General features: G+C 37.2%; 1 protein-coding gene across 4 annotated transcripts in view; it reads left to right on the top strand.

The window, feature by feature from the left end:
* The window catches only part of RAB3IP (RAB3A interacting protein), a 168,523-nt gene that overhangs the window by 96,439 nt on the left and 54,132 nt on the right, over positions 1-17,952 (top strand). The window contains exons 1-2 of one of the 4 annotated variants that reach the window (XM_079938299.1): positions 7,058-7,149; positions 7,892-8,043. The exons of 1 other annotated variant lie outside the window; for it this stretch is intronic. Coding sequence is in view for 1 of the 3 variants with exons in the window: in XM_079938296.1 (XP_079794422.1) it covers positions 7,145-7,149 (5 nt within the window). In the remaining 2 variants the exon portion in view is untranslated. Of the gene's footprint in view, positions 1-7,052; positions 7,150-7,809; positions 8,044-17,952 lie in introns of those variants that run through there. 2 more of the 4 variants (XM_079938296.1, XM_079938298.1) reach the window with 2 other exon arrangements.

Here is a 17,952-nt window from a genome sequence, read left to right as displayed (position 1 = left end):
TCTCCAAATTGCTCTGGTTTAGACAATAAGTTATATGGTCACCCTAGTAATATCAGATATGGGGGGGAGGGAAGAGTGGTACTGTCTGGATGCTGACTCTTGGAGTGGAGGGGTGTGTGGGAGAGGGACAGCTGGCTCTCGACAGCCAGCACACAGGAGGAGCCAGAAACCGTACTCGAAGGGACAGAAAGTAGCCCGTTGCCAATGAACACTGGCCCACGGGCCGTATTACTTAGTCTGATTAGTCGTATATCTATTACTCGATACTGATTCTGACAGCATTGGTTCTACCTGAAGGTGGAACAGAAAATCTATCTAGTTGATTTAAGATAGCAAAGACACGTGCCTTAGAATCTTTTTCCATCAGCCCACTCTGGTGCCTGACATTTCTACCATTAGAGTTGTAATGAAATGTTATCAAAATAATTCAAATTTTCATCTGGAGAGAACAGCACAAAGGAGAGGGACGCAGCATGGTTCAGGGGCTGGAAGGATTCCCATACCATCTGCTCTTCCCAGCTGCACGACCCTGGGCAAACAATTCACTTTTCTGAGGTTTAGTCTAAAAAGAGGGAGACAAAACCTGCCCTGCCCTATCTCTGGAGGTAGTAGGGTGAACAAAATGGTCACTGTATGTGAAAATGCTCTGTTAAGACAAAAGCACTCTGCAAATGTCAGAGACCCTTAGTATTATGAACTTAGTAAATGAGGTAACACATTAGTTTGAGCTAATAGCACCACCTTGGAATGCAGTAAGCATATTTTGGGGAAAAAGACACAAATTGGGTAAATTCTGATGGGTGGTTACAAGGAGGAGAGAGAGAACTGGAGCAGGCTGGCTGATCATCTGAGCCATCTGGAGAGCTTTTTAGAAACAAAACAAAACAAAACAGCAACAGATTAGCGGACTCCATCACAAGACCTTGAGATTCAGCTGACCAGACACACAGCCCCAAGTAAGTAGTTGGGCTTTTGGGGCGGGGAAGCTGCGAAGCATGGTGCAAAAGGGGCCAGACGGGGCTAGAGAGTGATGGGGGGAGAAAACAACAGAACTCTGCTGCTAACAAGTTTTTTTCAGAGCTAGCCTTGCTAAGAAACTAAGGGCTAAAATGAATTTCTGAAATTTTTGGTTACTGTCCTTCCAACCCACTCCCCCCCAGTTCTAGAATATAAACGCCATGTGGGTGGGGATTTTTGTCCCTTTGCTTCACTGCTGAATCTCAAGCACTTAGAATATTTCCTGCCACATTGTACCAGGATAATAAAAATTGCATATATGAATATCATTTGCCTGTATCGACCGTTTTTCCCGCTTGTGTCTGTAAGTTAAAGTTGACTAAGTTTTGTTATTGCAGTTCTGGAGCTACTAAAGGGGAGGGTTGTCAGACCGGGTTTAGGACAAGGGCCTTGATCTAGGTCACGAAATGATAGCTCTCACTTGGGGTAACTGCTGCTTCCATCACCCACCTGAACTCTTTGTTTGTGACTCATCTATTTCCGTTGTCTTAATATCTTATTTATACTCTTCTTTTCAAGTATTTACTATGATTACTGTACCAAAACCAGAATTCTTTTAAAAGTTGTTTTTAATTGGTTATATCTAGAAAAATATGGAAACAGGAGTCTGATCTTTTAATTTTCACTGCAGTTTGCTGCTACCCTGTAGACAGTGCAATATAATATGATTTAAATAATGCAGCTTGGTGATTATTGTTAACTTTACTGAGAGCCTTAAGCTTTTTGGATGAGAAGTGATTTGGATTTTCTTGTGTGTACCTTACCTTCTCTGTTATTTTATAACCTCCCACTGGATGTATAATATGTAAATTACAGATTGAGGTGAATGGAGTTTGTCAGTTCAATTCAAGAAATGTTTGTTGACCTCCTACAATGTGTAGGTGCCATGTTAGGAGCTGAGAACATGAAGGTAAATAAGACAAATATAACTTCTCATGATACCCTGTATCTGATGGTAATATATATAGTACATTACATATTATTATGTATATAAAGTCAGACATACACACACGCACATACATATACATATAAAGAGTCACCCCAGGATGGTTTGAAGGCAACTAACAGAATATACAATTTAAAGTGTCTTAAACACTGAGCACATTTTTTTTTTTTAATAAATTTTTTTATTTATTTATTTATGCTGTGTTGGGTCTTCGTTTCTGTGTGAGGGCTTTCTCTAGTTGTGGCGAGCGGGAGCCACTCTTCATCGCAGTGCATGGGCCTCTTACTATCGTGGCCTCTCTTGCCACGGAGCACAGGCTCCAGACGCGCAGGCTCAGTAGCTGTGGCTCACGGGCTCAGTTGCTCTGCGGCATGTGGGATCTTCCCACACCAGGGCTCGAACCCGTGTCCCCTGCATTAGCAGGCAGATTCTCAACCACTGCGCCACCAGGGAAGCCCTGAGCACATTTTTTATCTCACAAACCAAGAATTTTGGGGGTGGGAGTCTTCACTGTTGCTTAATACACGACCTTCATGATATCATGGCTCTGATCTGCTTTTCTGCACTTTTTTTGGCTTGTCCCTCATGCTCCCAAGGTGACAAGGGGAACAACTGGAAGGGTGAATACAAATAGAACTGTAGTCTGCCAGCAGGGAGGAAGTGTGTGTATTTGTGTGTGTCGGGGGTGGCTGTGTGTGAGTGGGGGAAGTGTGTGATTAACTGTCACACAGATTAAAAATTTTAAGAATATTATAGACTAATTTTGCCTGAGAAATACAATGATTTATTGCCTGCAAAGGAGTAAAGCAGGGGAGCATATGCTAGGCTTGTTAATATGGCATGGTCTTATGGTATTAACTTACTGTTTAGATAAATACATAAAGGTAATACGTATTTATTAAAAAACGTAAGCAAAGGCGAACTACTGTTTAAGGTCTGAGGTGTATCCTTCTCATATTTCTATGCATTTACAAGCAAAGAGTTAGGTCTACGCATGTGTAATACATTCACTACAAATGTATATAGAGCCTCAATATCTAGTTTGCTCGTGGTTTTGGCTTGGGTCCTCTAGACTGGAGAAGCAGAGGCAAGGATTAACATGTGGCCTCTTTACTTGGGAAATGCAAGCTGAAGATGGTGAGGGTGAGGAAACAGTGGAAGTGAGGTAAGAAAGATGCAAAGCAGTGTGATGTGATGTGTCACTGCTCTGGCCACATTTCACAATAGGCCTGGTAAAGACATAGCAGGTGAGCAGAAGGTGTGTCTGGAAGGGCTGCAAGAAGAAATCACACTTCAGAGTGGTCCACTGCAGAGAGGGAGGGGAGGGAATTTTTCTGCTCAAATGCCTCCTGCCTTTCACTTCCGATTAGCCAAGTTTCACCTCATAGCAGAGTAACTCTCCATATTTTCAGCCCTTGACAGCCACCCAGGAAGCCAATTCCTATGCTTCACAGTGTGGCATTTCAAGTGATGACTTGATGTTGATAGGACTCAGTGTGTGGGAAGCAAGGGCTACGCAGGCCCAAAGTTCCAACTTGAACTCCAGCCATCTCAGGGAGCTCAGCAAAGGCAATGATTGTGGTCAGGGTGTAATAAGGGTGTTGAGGTTCCCTTCAGAAAAAAAGAGGCAGTAGAGGAAATCTGAGAAGGTGCACAAAGATTGCATCCAGTAACTTGCTTTGCAAAATGGAAATGTTGCAAAAATGGAAAATCTATAAAAATGGAATCGTATACACATTGTTCTGATATTTGTTTTGTTAAAAAAAAGTAGCCATTTTTCCCTGCCAGGATTTTGAGACGAAACTCATTCTTTTAAACAAATGCCTAAGATTCCAGAGAATGGATATGCCATAATTTATTTTGCCATTTCCTTATGAGGGACATTCAAGCTGTCCCCAGTTTCCCACATGATAGTAATTATCTTTAAGGAGCATGTACAGTCTTTCTGCAGGACAAATCTAAAGTGTTAAAAGTAATTTGAAACGAAAGATCTTATTTGAAATCAGTCTCCACACTTGTCTGGAGCTTTACTGATCTGATCCTTGCGGCTGCATTAATTATGTCCCATTGCGTTTTGCACAGGGTCTGGCAGTTCTGGGCTTATGCCCCTGACTGGGATCTGCTGGGTTTTCAAATGGAGGTCTACAACACTGATAAGGCATGCTACTCTACAGGTGACTCCTAGCCCTGAGCGGAGATTACTTTCCATTTTTGCATATGCACAAAGCCTTTCCATCTGAGTTATCTTGTCAGTGAATAAATGTCTTGAATAAATACAGAAATGAAATTCCATGCATTCTGACTTTGCCCAGCCTGGGTTTCCCTACCTCTATTATTTAGGCAGATATAACTAGTCAGGCAATAGCCTAGGGGTGAGAACATGAGGAGGATACTGTGCATTCCCTAACATTGGGCTTGAAGTGTTCATTGATACGAAAAACACCACCTCGTGGGAAATTTTACATGTCTCCTACATCAGAAAACACCTTGGGTTTTAGGTATGTTTTAGAGGAAAACTGTTTTACCTTATATGTATATTTTTAATCTTGTAAATGCTTTGACATCTTGACAGTTTTGAAGGTAATGACCCCTTATGGGAAGCAACAGGGACTCCATCTGCTTCTCCTCTTTTCTAGGACAGCTCATCCTCTTCACTGTCCAGTGCACTGCTATAGCTTCTGATCTCTCTGGTACCCTTCCCCCACTTTCCCTTAAATGGTTAACTATGGCATTTCTGAAATCTTCAATTTTCTTGACCTTAATAAGCACATCACTTTAAGAGTCAGCTAACACCTTTAAACAGTAGATTTTATTGTGTTATAGAATATGAAATATTCTTTATTCTTGGGCACTTTTGATTTCTTTCTCGGAGAAGCTTAATAACATAGACCTGCTGTAAAATAAAAATCAAAATATGCCTGAAACTATGTAAAATACTGATCAGACAAAGTAGGAAAGACAAAATTATTATTATTTTTAAATATTTATTTATTATCTTTTTATTGATGTATAGTTGATTTAATATAATAGAATATTATATTCGTTTCTGATATACAGCACACTGATACAGTATTTTTACAGATTATACTGCTTTAAAGGTTATTACAAAATAATGGCTATAATTCCCTGTGAAGTACAATATATCCTTGTTGCTTATCTATTTTATACATAGTAGTTTGTTTCTCTTAATCCCGTACTCCTACATGCTCCTCCTCCCCTTCCCTCTCCCCACAGGTAACCACTAGTTTTGTTTTCTATATCTGTGAGTCTGCTTCTGTTTTGCTATATACATTCGTTTGTATTATTTTTTAGATTACATGTATAAGTGATATCACTTTCTCTGTCTGACTTATTTCACTAAACATAATATTCTCTAGGTCCATCCACATTGCTGCAGATGGCAGAATTTCATTCTTTTTTATGGCTGAGTAATATTCCATTGTATATATGTAACACATCTTTATCCATTCATCCGTTGATGGATACTTGAGTTGCTTCCATATCTTGGCTATTGTAAATAGCACTTCTATGAACACACGAGTGCTTGTATCTTTTCAAATTAGTGTTTTTATTTTTTTACAGATATATACTTAGGAGTAGAGTTGCTGGATCATATGGTAGTTCTATTTTTGGTTTTTTGAGGAACCTCCATCCTGTTTTCCAGAGTGGCTGCACCAATTTACATTCCTACCAACAGTGTACAAGGGTTCCCTTTTCTCCACATCCTTGCCAACATTTGTTATTTGTAGACTTTTTGATGATAGCCATTCTTACAGGTGTGAGGTTATATCTCATTGTTGTTTTAATTTGTATTTCTCTAACAATTAGTAATGTTGAGCATCTTTCCACGTGTCTGTTAGCCTCTGTATGTCTCCTTTGGAATATGTCTATTCAAGTCTTTTGCCCAATTTCTGATAGGGTTGGTTTTTTTATATTGAGTTGTATGAGCTGTTTATATATTTTGGATATTAACCCCTTGTTGGTCATAGAATTTGCAAATATTTCTCCCATTCAGTAGGTTGTCTTTTCATCTTGTTGATGGTTTCCTTTGCTGCACAAAAGCTTTTAAGTTTAATTAGGTCCTATTTGTTTATTTTTGCTTTTATTTTTACTTTTATTTTTTTTTTGCCTTAGGTAACAGATCCAAAAAAATATGGCTATCATTTATGTCAAAGAGTGTTCTTCTAGGAGTTTTATGGTTTGCGGTCTTACATTTGGGTCTTACATTTAGGTCTTTAATACATTTCTAGTTTATTTTTGTATATTGTGTGACAAAATGTTCTAATCTCATTCTTTTACACGTAGTTGTCCAGCACCATCTATTGAAGAGACTGTCTTTTCTCCATTGTATATTCTTGCCCTCTTTGTTATATTAATTGACCTTAGTGAATGGGTTTATTTCTGGGCCCTCTATTTTGTTCCATTGATCTATGTGTCTGTTTTTGTGCCAGCACTATGCTGTCAGGATTACTGTGGCTTTGTAGTATAGTCTGAAGTCAGGAAGGGTGATACCTCCAGCTTTGTTCTTTTTTTCTCAAGATTTCTGTGGCAATTCAGGCTCTTTGTGGTTCTATATAAACTTTAGGATTATTTGTTCTAGTTCTGTGAACAATATCATGGGTATTTTGATAGGGATTGCATTAAATCTATAAATTTCTTTGGGTAGTATGGCCATTTTAATATTAATTCTTCAAATCCAAGAGCGTGGGGTGTCTTTCCATTTCTTTGTATCCTCTTCAATTTTGTACATCAGGTTTTATAGTTTTCAGAGTATAGGTCTTACACCTCCTTGGTTAAGTTTATTCCTAGGTATTTTATTCTTTTTGATGTGATTTTAAATGGGAATTTTTTTGCTTTCTCTTTCTGATAATTTCTTGTGTATACAAAAACAATAGATTTCTGTATACTAATATTGTATCCTGCAACTTTAATGAATTAATTTATTACTTCTAATAGTTATTTGGTGGAGACTTTAGGGTTTTCTATGTGTAGTATCATGTTATCTGCAAATAGTGACAGTTTTACTTCTTCCCTTCCAATTTGGATACCTTTTATTTCTTTCTCTTGTCAGATTGCTATGGCTAGGACTTCCAATGCTATGTTAAATAGAAGTGGTGAGATTGGGCATCCTTGTCTTCTTCCTGAATTTAGAGGAAGACTGTCAACTTTTCACTGCTGACTATGAGGTAAGCTGTGGGTTTGTTGTAAGTGGCCTTTGTTATGTTGAGATATGTTCCCTCTATACCAATTCTGATGAGAGTTTTTATAATTAATCGGTGTTGAATTTTGTCAAATGCTTCTTCTGTATCTATTGAGATGATCATGTGATTTTTATACTTCCTTTAGTTAATGTGGTGTATCACATTGATTGATTTGCGAATATTGAACCACCCTGGCATCCCTGGAATAATTCATGGTGTATGATCCTTTTTATATATTGTTGGATTTGATTTGCCAATATTTTGTTGAGGATTTTTGCATCTATATTCATAGAAGATATTGGTCTGTAATTTTCTTTTATTGTAGTGTCTTTGTCTGGCTTTGGTATCAGGGTAATAGTACTCTTGTAGAATGAATTTTGGAGTTCCATCCTCTTCAATTTTTTGGGATAGTTTGAGAAAGATATGTATTAGCTCTTTTTTATATGCTTGGTAGAATTCCCCTGTGAAACTGTCCAGTCCTGAAATTTTGTTTGCTAGGAGTTTTTTTTTTTTTTTTTCAAATTACAAATTCAATTTCACTACTAGTGATCGGTCTGTTCAAATTGTCTGTTTCTTCTTGATTCAGTCATGGCACTTTGTATGTTTCTAGAAATTTGTCCATTTCTTCTAAGTTGCCCAATTTGTTAACTGTACATAGTATTCTCTTGTGATTTTTTTCTTTGTGTACAGACCTTATTTGTTAAAATACCATTACATTATGCCTCAGGACAAGAGCAAAGACCACCTTCTGCAGAAACTTAGGAATTATGTACAGAATTTTACAGGACAGAGGACAACACTTTAGCTGAAGCCTGTCTGCTGACCAGAGAAGGGTGTTCTGAGTGGACTCAGCAAAGAAAAGGAAATCAGGCAGGGAAGGTAAGGTGCCCATCTGAATCAAATTTCAGCTGCCATCAGGGCAAGTCTTGTGATGGTCACAGATTGGAGGCTTCGTTTTTTGGAAGGTTTGAGTACAGCACAAGAGTTCCATGTGTCTTTATGGCTACACCCCAGGCTGAGGTCAATGTCACTCAAATTCCTGGCCAGCCAAACTCTGGCAGCAAAGAGTCCCAAATTGAGGATCAAGTTCCTCCGAAAGTCATTCCTATTGGTAGCGAAGTGGTAGACGCCCTGAAGCCGATCTCCCACATTGTCTGGAATTTTGGGAGCTTCATTTGCCGAGCCTTGCAGCGGTCAGGCCAACCCCACTGGAAGCCATAGTAGCACCTCCGCTCTCTTATGATTTTTTGTATCTCTGTGTTATTGGTTGTTACTTCTCTTTCATTTCTTGTTCTGTTTATGCAGGTCATCTCTCTTTTCTTCTTGGTAAGCCTGGCTAAAGGTTTATCAATTTTGTTTATCTTTTTAAAAAAACAGCTCTTGGTTTCATGTATCTTTTCTATTGTATTTTCGTCTCTATTTTATTTATTTCCTCTCTAATGTTTATGATTTCCTTCCATCTGCAGACTTTGGGCTTTGTTAATTCTTCTTTTGCTAATTCCTTTAGGTGGTAGTTTAAGTTATTTATTTGAGATGTTTCTTGAGGAAGGCCTGTATTGCCATAAACTTCCCTCTTAGAACTGCTTTTACTGCATTCCACAGATTTTGGAAAGTTGTGTTTCCATTTTCATTCGTCTCAAGGTATTTTTTGATTTCCTCTTTGCTTTTTCATTGACCCACTGGGTTTTATTCGCATGTTGTTTAGTTTCCACGTTTGTGCTTTTCCCGTTTTTCTTTCTGCAATTGATTTAGTTTTATACTGTTGTGAAAAAATGCCTTATATAATTTCTATCCTTTCAAATTCGTTGTGACTTGTTTTGTGACCTAGTATGTGATGCATCATGGAGAATGTTCCAGGTGTACCTGAAAGGAATGTGTATTCTGCTGGTTTTGGATGTAATGTCCTGTAGATATCTACTAAGTTTAACTGGTCTATTGTGTCATTTAATATAATACCACTGTTGCCTTATTGAATTTCTGCCTGGATATATCCATTGTTGTAAGTGGGGTGTTAAAGTCCTCTCCTATTATTGTCAGCTTCTCCCTTTATGTCTGTTAATATTTGCTTTATATATTTAGATGCTCCTGTATTTGGTGCATATATGTTAATGAGTGTAATATCCTCTTCTTTTATTGATGGCTTTATCATTATGTAATGCCCTTCTTTGTCTTTTGGTATAGTCTTTGTTTTAAAGTCTATTTTGTCTGATATGAGTATTGCTACTTCCGCTTTCTTGTTTTTTCCATTTGTGTGAAATATCTTTTCCCATCCTTTCACTTTCAGTCTGTGTGTGTCTTTAAGTCTGAAGTGAGTATCTTGGAGGCAGCATACAGATGGGTCTTTTTTATCCAATCAGCCATCCTATGTCTTTTGATTGGACCAATTAGTCCATTAACATTTAAAGTAATTATTGATAGTTATGTACTAATTGCCATTTTATTACTTGTTTTCTGGTTGTTTTTGTAGTTCTTCTCTGTTATTTCTTCCTTTTGTTTCTCCCCTTGTGAATTGATGATTTTCTTTTGCAATATGCTTGAGTAACTTCCTTTTTGTTTTTTGTGTATCTGTGTAGGTTCTCACCAGATGTCCTCTTTATTTCTTTGGAATAGTGATGTTCCTATTTTATGGATAATGAGGCACTCATATGAGTGTGGCCTGAATTCTCTCCTGGTAATATTCAAAATTACCGATTTTTTAGGATAATATAAAAAGAGTCCTTCAAAATTATTTAGTCACTATTAATAAAAATGCACATGTAGCCTACAAAAACTAGGGATGACTCACAACTTTTGGCTAGGCCTTACTCAAAGCCTCATAATCACAATATGATGGAAATTTCAAGACCCCCAAGACACAGACTAATTAAGAGTTTATATTGTTCATTTACTCTTTATAAAGTATTATGGTAAGCAATACTCAGATATTTCTTACACTGCTCCCACATCATTGCCTCAAGGTCAGATTCTATAATTATCTGAGTCATCTGGGCCTTGAGCTGGCATTGCTGGCTCAAGCAATTGGTGACAGATGCCCATTCCTTGCAGCCAAAAGTGTCTGCCTGTCTGGCAACATTTATCTCACATGGGAATGATGTCAGAGTATTTCTCGTCCTGAAAGATATTTACCTAAAGCAAAAACTCGTTGATTAATTTTGATTATGTTAGTGACAATACTGTTATGTATGCAGCTGAACAATTCCTCAGATGTCTGGACTGTATTCAATAAGTATATCCTGAATTTCTACTCCAAATTTATGTTACTGATAGTTGCTATCAGCCTGAATTTCAGCAGTTTCATGAAAGGAAGCTATGTGGACAGAAATTTAGGATAATTTTGTGATTCATATGCCACTTCTCAAATTCTAATTGTGCCTTTTTTGATAACACAGTTTCCTTTTGGGTCTGTGAAATTAAATTCCTTTTATAACCAAGCTGCACAGATAGGAGAGATGCTTGGTAATCCAAACACATCTTGAGGTTTGCACATCAAAAGCAGCTGCAGAAACTTAAAGTATGGTTCATATTCATCAAAATATGTATATTCTGAAATTTGGACTTTATTTCTACCAAAATAGTACAGCAACTCCTCAAATCTATAATTCCATTAAGCTCAGAGAAGTTGCCATGAGCTCAACTTACATGGCTGGTTTGAGCCAGAGATCTTCACTTCCTGAAACAAAAGCCATTCCTTTCCCCTGTGGTTTCAAGCTCAGTACATTCAGATGTTTCATCAGACCAGAAAGAAAGCACAATCTCTTGGGTCCCTGCATGTTGAGCAAGTTGGGCCTCTGAGAGCCCTTTCATTTACCAAAGTCCTTGACCTCAAAACAACTCTTTAACAAGTTCCCATAACCTAGCCTTCTGATTTCATTAAAATAAACCCCAACTGTACACACTGCTTTGTCTTTGTCCAGTTTGGTGATGGTTAAGAACACAGGCACAAAACATATTGACAACCATGGTAACTTCCTTTTTTACACCAGGAAAAGAATATTTCTTGTACAGCTCAAGTCACAAATTTGCCTGATGAATGATGCAAGGAGCATCAGACTTCTCCTTTGTCTTGAATTAGTATCAAAGCATCCCTACCCCCTCTTTCATTTATAGGTACCCCACCTATAAAAGACATCCATGTTTATACCAGACTTCTCAAATTCCTTAGTGGCAGAGACAGCCCTTGAAAAGGTCTGTGTTCTAGCTAATCAGGGTCAGTTAGGTCACCTACTTTATAGCATTCCAGTCCATACATTTGGCACGTGGACTGTACATTTTAAATTTAAAATAAAATAAATATTTTTACATTGTTGTTTAAGTGTGTGTGTGTGTGTGTGTGTGTGTGTGTGACAGTGGTTTTCAAACTTTTTTTTGTTTAATACATCTGGAAGTTCAATATGTGAAGGAAATAAAAGAGAAGCCAGTTGTACTAAAAGGGGGCTGAGACACAAAATCCCTAGGCCTGTTTGAAGCCCATTTTGATGCATAGTCAATTTTTGTGACTAGTCCCTGGGTAAATGAAGAGAAGATATATTATTTGCATATATATATATTTATACCTTTATATAAATGTATATAAATACATATATATGTATGTATATAACCTACCATATTAATTATGTTACTTAAGTCTTCTCTATCCTTACTTATTTTGTTATTTTTTATGATGTGATTAGTCATGGTTTCTGTGGATTTCTTCTTGAATTTCCTGTAATTCTTGCTTTATGAATTTGAATGCTATGTTATTTGGTGCATGGATGTTCCTACGTGTGACATCTTAATTTTTCAGCTCACACTTTATTGTTATAAACAAATAATCTTTGTCTTCGTCTCATTTATTGCTTTTTCCATGAATTAAGCTTTGTTTGAGATATAATTTTGATCTTGGCTTCATTTGCTTGGTATCCCTTTGTCTATTTTATTTTTGTTTTAAATCACTTTGTTTTCATTATCTTACGTATATAGCACATAGTTGGGGCTTGGTTTGATATTCCATCTGGGAAAAGTTTTCAATTAATTGGTAAATTTAATCTTTTTATAGTTACTGAAATGAGAATTATGTTTTATTTTAGTCTACTTGTCATTTTTTGTTATGATTTTGTTTTATATAACTCATTTAATTTTTTGTCAGTATACGGCCTGTATATTCTCTGTATATGCATGTTTTTTGAACTTGAAAGGCATGTATTTTTGCTCTAGTGGATAGCTTAATAACTTTATAACTGTTACTATTTTTAGATATTATTCAAAGCAGAGAGCAGTATATTTCCTGTTCTTCCCCTCCCCATTCACTAACTATACATTTCTTTGTAATGTTTACCTTATTTCTTTTCTCTTTCATCTTCTGTTGGTTGTTTCATTGCTATATTGTCAGGATTTTAAAAAATTTACTCTCTGTTCTCTGACCATAATTCTCACATTTGCTTTAGACTTAATTCTGCAGATAAGTGGATTTGAGGATCACTGCCAGCTTTTTAAATTTTTTTCTAAATTCATGGTTGGCTAAATTTCATCCTCTACTAATGTCCTATAGAAGGGCACATGAAAACCATATTGCTTGCATTTTCAAAAATGTTGTCTATTACATTTATACTTGAACAAGTTTCTCTGGTATCAAATTCTCGGATATAAAATCCTTTGGTTCAGATTTTGATTTTTCCCCCCCTTATAGAGATCTTGATCATTTTTAACTAGCTATCCAAAAGATTTTCATTAGCTTTGAAATCCGTTAACTTTACTAGATTATGTCTAGTTTGACTATTCTGTGCCATTTTTTTTCTTTGGGATACTATATGCCCCTTCTATCTATAAATTTAGGTCCTCTTATATTTCTGGAAAGTCACTCAAAATATTTATGTAAGCTTTTTTTTTCTGTCTCAATATCTAGATTATTTTCTTGGTTTTCTTTCTTAATTATGCATATACTGACTTTCTTTTGTCTCTCTAACATTTACATAATTTTCTTTCTAATCCTTTAAAACTGTTTATTTCCATTTCATTTTACTTGCTTTTCTCAATATGGTATTCCCTGACTCTAAAAATATTTTATTTTGTTTTTGTTGTTTTCCTTAATAAGTGTTTATTTTCCTTTGTGCTATTTCTAAGTCTGCCTTCATTTTTGAGATAGTTTAATTTTGTTTCCTCCCACTTCTTTTAATTCATATTTGAATTCCTTTTGTGGTTTTGCTTTATTTTAAAAAATTTCAAGTGAAGAGAGTTAGGAAAGTTGAGTTAATCATAATTGTCAGTACTTGCTACATTAACAGTTGACTCATGCAAGTTCAGCCTTATTTATTTCTTCCTTTTTATTCATATTCCTATACCCCCATAGGCAATCATTCGCATATGTTAAATGTGCATCTTTCAATGTGTTTTTGTTATATGTGTATTGTTTTTATGTATATACTTTTTTAATGAACATACATGGTAATGATCATATATCTTTATTTTTCACTTAGCATTATGTTTTTAAGATCCATCCATGTTGCTTTGTGGCCCTCTAATCAGTTGCTTCTAATGTGGCATAAAACTCCATGATGTGCATTTACTACTTTTTACTTATTCACTCTCCTGGTGATAGTTACCAGAGTGCTTCCAACTCCCCGCCACCACAAATAACCCTGCTGTCTTAACCCATTCGGGTTGCTATAACAAAATACCATAGAATGGGTAGCTCATAAACAGCAGAAATTCATTTCAAAGATCCTCTTCCAAGTTGCACCCTTAACTTTTAAAATTTGTGGCTGTACATTTGGTTAAAATTTTCTTTTGCTTAATGGCAACATTTTTTAATGAGAATTTTAATTTGCCATTTGTTTCCTATTCTCTTCTTTTTTTCTTACGGTATCTTTGTATGCTGGTTCCTTTTTGATTGACTACTCATCTTTGAAGGAAAAGTTTTTCAAAATATGCAACTTACCAAAAGTTTATGCTGAGGAGGGGCCTCCCCAAACATGTTCCAGCCCAATAGGAATTCTCCTTATGACACAAAGTTTATGTGGATGAGTTCCTTCAGCTTCTACTTCTAAGAGAAACTGGTGGTTGCAGGGCTGCTCACATTGCAGAGTCCATCTTGCCTCAGCAACAGAATGCTTCCTGCATATATGGCATGTCTGAATGATTCCTCTTCCAACTGTGCCTTACCTCCTCCTCTTTCATAATAAATCAAATTGAGAGGAGGCATTGCTGCCAATACACATACTTGATTCCCTCGTTTCAGATGAAGGATTTTTGGTTTTGCCCCTAAGTTAAGTCAGTTGTTGAAGTGTATTTTGTTGATGTTTTCTGAGATCTGTAGCCATTGACATTTTTTATCAGTCTTCCTGTCCTTCACTGTACCTCTGCACATATTGTAGTTTAGGGTTTCAGGTGTCTCCTGTTTTCAGTGAAAATGGATTTTGCATTTTTGTGTGTCATTATCTTTGCTACTGGGTAAGTTCTGAGAGTAGAAGGACTTGTAGAAGATGCTGTATTTACTCCACCATTTTAATTCTGGATGTTTCTCCATAATACATTTTAAAAGCCACTGTTTTATGTATATATTATGTTATCTCACTGTTGATTCTTAAAGTTTAGCATTATAAGAATTGCTTCCAATGTTTGTTAAAAATTTCAGTAATTAGGCCCAGTCCTCAAAGATTCTGATTCATAGGGCCTGGGCTAAACACACACCTCAGGTGATTCTGATGCTGGTGGCTCACCAACCGCATCTTGTAGGCGGCCGCTTAATAGTATTAACTGCCTGAATTACAAGGGCATTTGCGTGAGAACTCTTGGTATATGTAGTAGAAAAGATACTGTTTTTATAAATAAGACTGGCTGAGATAACATATGTAGCGCTAGAGAAGTACTGAGGCAGGGATGTTTTCTTTAGAGAATGGAGAAACATTTTTTTTCCTACCTCAGAAATATTATGTGATCCATTCAGTTGAGTGGTATTTAGCACACTAATTATAGGCAATAAATATTGATGAATGGCAACATCAAAATAAGGCGTAGTTTAATAGGTAGAAAGTCTCAGACTCCCCAAAAGTGACCCAAGAAATACAAGTTATCTATAGTTTATGTGACCAATCAGGCAAGTACTCCCTTAGGGTCAACTTAACCATATGGTGGATTATCTGTTAATTTGTGGACGTGTTAGATACAGTGCATGTAACTTCACCCCTCTTCCTCCCCCCACAGTATTCTTTGTGGCAGACTGCTAGTTCTCCATTTTTCCTGGGCAGATGACTTTCAATGTAAAGACTACATTTCCCAGCCTTCCTTATAGCCATGTTTGGCCATGTGACCAAGTTCTCATGAACTAATGAGTCCTCCTTTATTTTTCTTCATAGCGTGCCTCATTACCTATCATGTTATTATATATCTATTCCTGTATTGACTGTCTCCTGCACTAGAATGTAAGAGCCATAAAGGCCAGGACATTGTCTTATTCTCTGTCATATTCCCAGCATCTAAATCAGCATTTGGCATGTAAGGGACACTCAGTAAATAAGGGAATGAATGCATAAAAGAATTACTGCAAAGATATAAGGATTTTTAGATATTACAGGACATGTGGCTTCCCAGTATTCCTATAATGAGGATGACTAACAGGCCTCATAAAGGATAGTTTATTCTGCTTTGGGTTACCAGTTGAGCTTGAATAATCACTCTCCCTGAGTACACTTATTTTCAAATTCATATTTTCAAAGAGAAGGGAATTGACTGGGTTTATCTCATTCAACAGAATGAAGGATCCCAGATGTGGATCCCTGTTGTTGAAGGTTGACTTTCCTCATATCCATTCTAAACACACAGGGTTGCTTTTGGCTCAGGTAACTATACAGGTCCAGTTATAAATGGTCAACACAGCATGGTTGGTTTCTCTTAATTGTATACTGGCATGAGTCTCGGCAACCTTGTGCAGAAAGACCATCTATCCTCACAAGAATGTGGTGAATATTGCTGGCACTCCCAGGCTTTCAAATGTTGCTTCATGGGAAGTTGTTTGTGCTGTATTACATGTGTTTCACATGTATTTGAAAGCATTTTTTAGGTGTCCTGTTCTGAAGTGTCAGAATGATACAATGAAAATATACAGACTAGTATTCCAAAGACCTGGGTTCAAGACCAGCACATATTAGCTCTGTGACTTTGAATAAATCACCTCATCTTTCTGAGTCTCAGTTTCCTCATTTGTGAAAACAGGTGATGAGGTGAGATGACTTAAAGGTCTCCTCCAGCTCCAATATTTTATGACTTTGTAAGTACTTTTAGAGATTTCACAGCATAATTGTGAACATTCCCAACTATATCAAACATCCTCTCTTTGAATGTAGATTTGATTTTTTGGAACAGATAAAATTTATCAGAACCAAGTGTTTTAATACTATATAAGACAAATGTAGATGGCAATGTTTTTAAGGCTTGGAATTATCATGCTTGCCTTTATTTCCTGTATATTCATTTGCAAGTGGCAGAAAATGCAACACAAATTGGCTTAAGCTAAGAGATAATTACTGGCTCATATAACTAAAAAGTTCAGCGTCTCCAGCTTCAGTCACAGCTTGATCCAGGAAGTGAAATAACGTCCTCAGGACCCACACTTGGTTTTCTTATCTCTCAGTTCTGCCTTCTCCCTGTTAGTTCCATTCTCAGGCATGTTCTTCATTGGGTGGCAAGATCACTGCCAGCAGCCTCAGGCTTACATTTAATCTTCTCAGCAATCCTCATAGAAAGAGAGATTCACTTTTCTCAACAATTTCCCATAAGTCCCAGAATTGATTTTTATCAGCCGTGCTTGAGTCATTTGCTTATCATGAACTAATCACAGAGACCAGGAGGATTCTCTGACTGGTTAAGCCTGGGTCACATGCTCACCCCTGAAGTGGCGGGAATTCAGTTCTACTTGAGTCACATGTACTGAATATGGTAGGAGGGTACTTCCCCAAATAAAATCACTGCGCTGATCTCAAAAAGGTAGAATGATGCTGAACATTAGAGAAGGAGGGTGCGGGGAAAGAAAGAGGGGAAGAGATCTACTCAGTTGTTGCATTTGACAAATTCATCCTTTGAAATGTTTCCCCTTTCCTGTTTTTTTTTTTTTTGCAGTATAGACACTCACTATCTCGTAGTAGCTTCCTAGTAATTTCCTTGCCTTGAGTCATCCCCCGCCTGCCCCTGCCCCCGCCATCCCAAGTACATTCTAGGCATTGCCACCATGTTATTCTTCCTAAAGCACTGGTTCGATCATTTCACTCTCTGGCTCAAAATCTTTCAGGAACTCTCTTCTGACTACTGTACTAGATTCCATATTCTTCAGTCTGGCATTTAAATCTTCCACAATCTGGCTCCCACATATTTCCAGGCTTATCTATCTACCTATGCTTGTCCCAGGTGCACTGTTCACCATCATGTTTTCCTTACAATGCCTTTGCTCTATTTGTACGTTCTACCCTATCACCATTTCTCCCATCCTAAGTGTGATATCAGATGATGAGCCAGATACTGCAGGTTGTTTCCAATATCTGTTCTCCCCTTTTTCTTTAGTATTAGAACCATTGATTTCTAGCTGGACACGTGGCCACTCAATAGAGACTATATGTTTCAACATCAATTATAGTTAAGTGTTGACCAATGTGGTGTAAGTGCAGTGATGTATACAACTTCTGCAAGTGTTTCTAAATAGAGGGATGTTCTCTTCTGCCCCATCACCTTTCTGCTGCCTGGAATAAGGATGTGATGGCTGGAGCTTGAGCAGCCTGCTTGATGGTAGAAGCTGCATCTTCAGGATGGTGAAGCCACAAGATA

This window comes from Stenella coeruleoalba, assembly GCF_951394435.1.
Source record: "Stenella coeruleoalba genome assembly, chromosome: 11".
Lineage (NCBI taxonomy): Eukaryota > Metazoa > Chordata > Mammalia > Artiodactyla > Delphinidae > Stenella > Stenella coeruleoalba.
Note: the sequence above shows the minus strand (reverse complement) of the source record. Positions and strands in the feature narration are given on the sequence as shown.